The 6,000-nt window shown below is 36.9% G+C and overlaps 1 protein-coding gene across 1 annotated transcript in view; it reads right to left on the reverse strand.

Moving 5' to 3' along the window:
• SRFBP1 (serum response factor binding protein 1) overlaps positions 1 to 4,257 on the reverse strand; it is a 59,221-nt gene extending 54,964 nt beyond the window's left edge. The window contains exon 1 of the mRNA XM_036226327.1: positions 4,131 to 4,257. Within this exon, the coding sequence (XP_036082220.1) occupies positions 4,131 to 4,220 (90 nt within the window). The 5' untranslated portion in view covers positions 4,221 to 4,257. The remainder of the gene's footprint in view (positions 1 to 4,130) is intronic.
• Between the last annotated feature and the right edge of the window lie 1,743 nt (positions 4,258 to 6,000).

Consider the following 6,000-nt stretch of genomic DNA (forward strand, 5'->3'; position numbering starts at 1 on the left):
GACATTTGTTAGATCACTTTCCATATTTGAACTATTTCATAATGAATGAAATTATGGTTTTATATGGAGGACTTCTAATTTGGCCATTTGGATGAAAACTTATTACTGAAATTTACTTTTTATTTCTAATGAGCAACAATTTAAAAATTCTAGAGTGACTGGTATTCATCTACAATTAATCATTATTGAGAATATGCTGCCACCTAGCAAAACTTCCCAGAATAGTTCAACAACCAAACAAAAAAGTTCTCTTCATATAGATGGACTCTTATTTACTGTATTTCAGTAAAAATTCTTAAAAAGTACACACTCCATTATGAAATAGGAGCTCTGTCACTTCAAAAGCACAGATATAGTTTTTAATCTTATTTTTGTTCTCTGGCATTTTAGTTTCTACCTTTACTATCACAAGAAATAGAAAGCAACTATCTAGTGGGTTTGTTGGTAATGTGCTATCAAGAATAGCACAATGTCAGTTTCATATAAAAGCCCTTGATTCTCTTATGGGATTATAATAAGAACCTGGTCAGATGGTTTCATCTCCTAATACTGATTTTACATATCACTGCTACCTAAAAAAAGATGGTTGGGGTAAACTCTACTCTAGTTTTTCAAACTCTAGTTTTTTTAGTCACTGAAAAAAAAACAACAGAAGTGTTGTTTTCTATTGTGCATCCTTTCTCTAGTGAAAAGGACAAAAAAAAAGTTTGTGTTTATGAGATTCCCTCATTTGAATATTAGGTCACTCAAGCTGAGCTATTCATACTTTCTTCTGTCCAACAAGTATTTACTTATTATTATCTGTGGACAAGGTACTATGCTAGAGGTTAGGGAAGTTGCTTTAAGTTGGTTAAATATCATTTCTACATAAAATACTAGTAAAGATAAAAAATGCATTAAATAATCACAAGATGAAGTAAAAAGTTTATTTTTTTAAAAAAGGTAAAATTTTACACTACTTCAGAAAATAAGCATATTTTAAGGACCTAGAGTCAGGAAGTATTTTATAAATGTCAGCCTTTATCCTTGGAATTTTCTGAAAAGAGCAGAAGTATTAAGGGTAAAGGATACTAAAAGTTAGCATAATAGGTGACTCTATAGGCAGGCTTTTATTTTCACAAAGGACATTTGGGGTAATTAAATATGCTGCCAGTTAGATGGCCACATAACTTTATAAAGGAAAAAATAATAATTAAAAATTATAAAACAAGGATTCCAATCATATAAATCATAGATATGAGTACCAACATAACAGAAATTTATAAACATTTGGGAATCTGATGAAACCTATGGACAGACATAAAAACACAAACTTACACATAACCTCAAGTAGTTACAGGATCCTTGAAATACATTCCTGGATCTCAGAAGAGCTAATTTAAGTTATTAAGGATCATAAAAATAATGCCTCAGTTACTCATTCAACAGATAGGTACTGAGGATATAATGGTGAGCAAAAACTTAGGTGGAGAGAATAAGAAATCTCTCATATTCACACACTGACACACACACAATTACTACAAGTGATGAAGAGAAGCAAATGGTGCTATAAGCTTATAAAAGGGGCAAATGAACGTCAAGAATGGTTTCCCTAAGAAGTGACACTTAAAGATGAAGTACGAAATGGATAATGACAGGAAAAAGAGTCTCAGGTAAAAGGAACAGCATATACAAAGAATCTGTAGAGTGCTATACTAGATAGTGGAGGAAGGCCAGTATAGATGAAGTACAGAGACTGAAGTGAGGGTGATGGTGGGGGAGTTGTAAAATAGAAGGTAGAGAGATTGACCTTGTTTAGATTGGTCTTTACCAAAAGCAACAAAAAGCCACCAGATAAGCAAGGGAGTCATATGGATTAATGATTTGAAGACAGAACTCCAGCTATACTATGGAGATGAGATTTCAGGGAAAAAAGTTACAGTAAGTAGCTGGAAGGCTTGTACAGTGTTCTTGTGGGAAATATAATTTGGATTAGGATAGGAGTAGTGATGGAAAAGTAATGGAAAGACCTGAAAGAAGTCTTTCAGATACACTCTTCCTTAGAGAAGTTAATTCATTTTTTTCACTAATTTTTTATGAGACTGTTTCTCTTAATTTCCATGAATTGTTTTATAGTAACAATTTATGTTACAATTTATCTGTAATATTTGCTGTATTATTTTTCCTAATTGTCTTTCCCACCTCCCAACCCCTGCTTTGGTATATTTTTCAATTTTTATGTAGACAAATCTATATTTGTTTTTCCATTTTAAATTTTTATCCATTAATTTAAAATTATAACACCTATCATTCTCATTTCTCTGTTCTTTCCTCATCTTCATATTAGTAAATCATATAAGATTTACTTGAGTGTGGGACATGTATATCTCCTAATTTCTAAGTTCATTTAGTCATCCAACAAACATTCGTAGAGCACATAATATTGCAGGTGACATATAACACTGATATACATACAAAAAGGAATAGGTACACAAGTGTTTGCAGAGTAGAAAGCACTCTGGTTGCACAAAAAATAATCTAGCGCAGACTTTGGTGAATTAATGAAGGCTTCCTAAAGATCAAATTTTAACTGTTTTGAAGAGGCCTGTAAATCAGCTAATTGGAAAAAGAAAGAGCCTTAAGTGAGGAGTGGTAAATGATTGTCATTACTACCCTCAGAGTAATTTCAAAATTGAACAGGAAGCTCACTAGTATTTCCATTGAATCCCCAAAGACATCACTCCAATTGAGGTCTTTTATACCTCATAGGTAATCTTAAGGAAAAAAAGCCCACGAAATGTTTTCCATAACTAGCACAAACTTAATGTATGTTTATTAGTACATACTAAATGCCTTCACATTTCCCTCTTCAGTAAGTCCTATACTCCACCGCCAAGTGAAATTGACTTATTAACCCGGCAGTAAGAGAGTAATATACTTGTTTTATTTCCTACTTTATCCTACCAGTTCTCATCGATGGAGAGGTATCTACCCCTATATCATCTAAAGGGTTTCCCGCTACCATCCCTTCCCTGTTCATATAAGCCCCTCTGCTGGAAATGCCCTCTTTCCTTTCATTGAATCACTGACTGCGATTCTAGAATAAGATCCTTAAACACCAAGAATAAGTATCACTCACTCCATTTTGCCTTCTTTGGAAACTTTTCTGCATTACTTTTTTTCTGGGCATTATTCTGTATAATACGTGGGTACTATTTACCCTTTCTTACCTGAGTATACGTTGCTTAAAAATAGAAAGCGTGTCTTACACAACTGTGTAACACGAACAGGGATTTGCTTATAGCAGATGCATGAATACAGACGATAAAGCACTTCTCTGGCTGTAGCTGTGAGGTACTCATTTTATCTTTGCTTTTCCAGCTTACTTTTAGTCTTCAGATGACATACGACTTCCCTGAATAGAAGCAGAAACTAGAAACTGGAAAGGGGATAGTGGCAGAAATGAAAGCCTCGTGACATTTGCACGTTACAGTGTAGGTGATGAGGACAAATATTTGAAGATATTGGTTTTAAGAGAACGAGATAAGGAAAATTAGGGACAGCAAGAGTAAATAGTTCTTAAAGTTGTGCTGTAAATGAACGAAATGGTAGAGTACCTAAAAGAAGAAATTAAGCATTGAGCGTACACCTTCATAAACGATACAATTTCATTGAAGATGAGTAATTTCTTAGAAAAGCTACATCTTTTAATCCCTTTCCGTCATTTTCGGCAGTCAATAAAAGGCGGGTAATGTGTACAGAGACTCCATTGTCGGACACTGCCTATTCTTGTTAATTTCATTCTCACAACCTTAAGAGGAAGGTAGTTATATTATCATGAGTTTCGTTTTACAGATGACAATAATGAATACAAAGATTAAATGAACTCCCAAAAGTCTCACGGATAAAAATTCAAGGGCCTCAGAACCACAGGTCCGGCTCTCGCTTCGGCCACCTAGAAACCGTGAAGGGGATTATCGCTGCCATGCTCTGAATTCCAGAAAAGCAACCAGGGCCCACTAAGAAGCTCCTGCAGCTCCACTCCCTAGCCTCGCCCCAAGCCAAACCACTGGCCTTCAGAAAGACGCAGAAGACCCCCTTCTGAGGGTCCTCAAGGTCATCCCCACAGCTTCCCAGACCTCGCTGCTCACCTCGTTATTGAGATTGAGAGTCCCCGGTTGAGCCATCGTAGTTCTAGGAAGAGGATCCACTACTGCCGGCACGTGAACCGCGTCTTCCATATTGCGGCTGCGTCACCACGCCCCCTCAACGGCAGCCTCTTCCGCCCAAAACTCTTCGGCACGAGCCGCTGTAAGACTAAAAGAGACGCGGACTCTTTGAAGGGAAGGACGGAACTGTGTGAGAACAACTTCCGGAGCAGAGGGCTACGCGCCGTAATTACGTGTTCCTATGGAAACCAGGCGCAGGCAGGGGCGGCCACTGGACCGTCTGCAGTCTGCTTGTTTCCAGGTATAGAAGTTTTTCAAGTTGCTAATTTTATTATATTCATTTATACACTAGGCTCCCCTTTGTAAGGACGTAGGTTTTTGTGTCGTAATGGAGGTGAAAGAACTTGTGTGAAAACATTATTAAAATCACCATTTTTTGCCCCAAATTTTTATCTAGCGTTTGTGAAGATTCCTGTTCTTCCAACCAACAAGTATGCCTTATCAGATACAGCTTTTTATTCCAGCCTCACATTATAACTGAGGCATGACCATATTTTCTGCTCACTTTTAGAAAGTTTAAATTTAGATAATGAAGGTTTCGAGCAAAACCAGGTTGCACATTTGCTGCTGCGTGTAGGAATGGCTATTTTGAAATATTAGCCCGCAGGCAGAGGACACGAGGAAGTGAGTCTGAATTAGGTATTACATTGATTAGTAATTAACACCTGTAATACTGAGAGTTAAAATAAGTCAAGTGCTGGGACAAACGCTTTGCATGAATTATCTCCGAAATATTCACAAATCCAACAAGATAGGAACTATTCTCATTTCACAGATGTGAAAACTAACTTCTGAGGAGTCAAGTGTCTGGCCCAGAGTCGTCCAGCTGGAGCCAACCACTGCTGTAGGACTCCAGGATTTGTTACTAATCTGCCGGGCCCAGTGCAAAATGGAAATGCAGAACCCCTCATTCAAAAGGAGGAAAAAGTTTCTTCTTTTAATCTATGGTGTCTCTTGACATGGCATATGTTTTGTATTTGATATCTGGTACTTCCTTAATCACAGGAATACTAGTGGGCTAGTGCACACCCTCATAGGTGCCTGGGACCCTTGCCCCAGGACTCAGGGAAGAGTGAATGTACTGGAACAAGGTGGCAGCAACTGATGGACAAAGACAGGGAAATGAGATGCCAGAAAACCCACAGGGAGGACGTGGGAGGCAGAATCACACATGACCTAAGTCCTTGATGTATGTTTCATTGTCCCACTGCACTTAGAAAACTTAAATTCACAGATAAAAATATTAAGAATTGTAAGACTGATGAAAAAACATTTAAGCCAGGATTACTTCTGAGCCTCTGTCTGAGACAGTACTGTCAATGCTCTTAACTGGTGATTCTGTACTCAATACACAGTAACTCAGACTTGTGTTTGAATTAATGTTTTTTAGTTTAATGAATCATTTGGGCACAAATAAATTAATGGCTGTATTCTTATTTCACTAGTGTCACCTAAAGGTAGTTTTTGCCATTAACAAATTATACACTGAATTGTAATTGTTTCCCTATTCATCAACTTCCCTTTATTAAAGCTGAGCTCCTGGAGTGTAGGGGTTTTTTTTTTTTTTTTTCCAACCCAGGTGAGTCATACATAAATACATTGGAAAGGATGTCTTCAAGATAAATGTAGAGCTTTATGGAAAATGTGTTTCCTAATTTGGGAGATAGATGTTATTATGATTTCATAATGCTTCAGAAAATGTATTCTTAATATGAAGTTTGTAGCTCTTAAAGGCTCAGTAGTGTTTACTCTTGACCACACTTCTTATTCTCTAACACCTCATATTTCTAGC

Source organism: Rousettus aegyptiacus, unplaced genomic scaffold (assembly GCF_014176215.1).
Source record: "Rousettus aegyptiacus isolate mRouAeg1 unplaced genomic scaffold, mRouAeg1.p scaffold_m13_p_8, whole genome shotgun sequence".
NCBI lineage: Eukaryota > Metazoa > Chordata > Mammalia > Chiroptera > Pteropodidae > Rousettus > Rousettus aegyptiacus.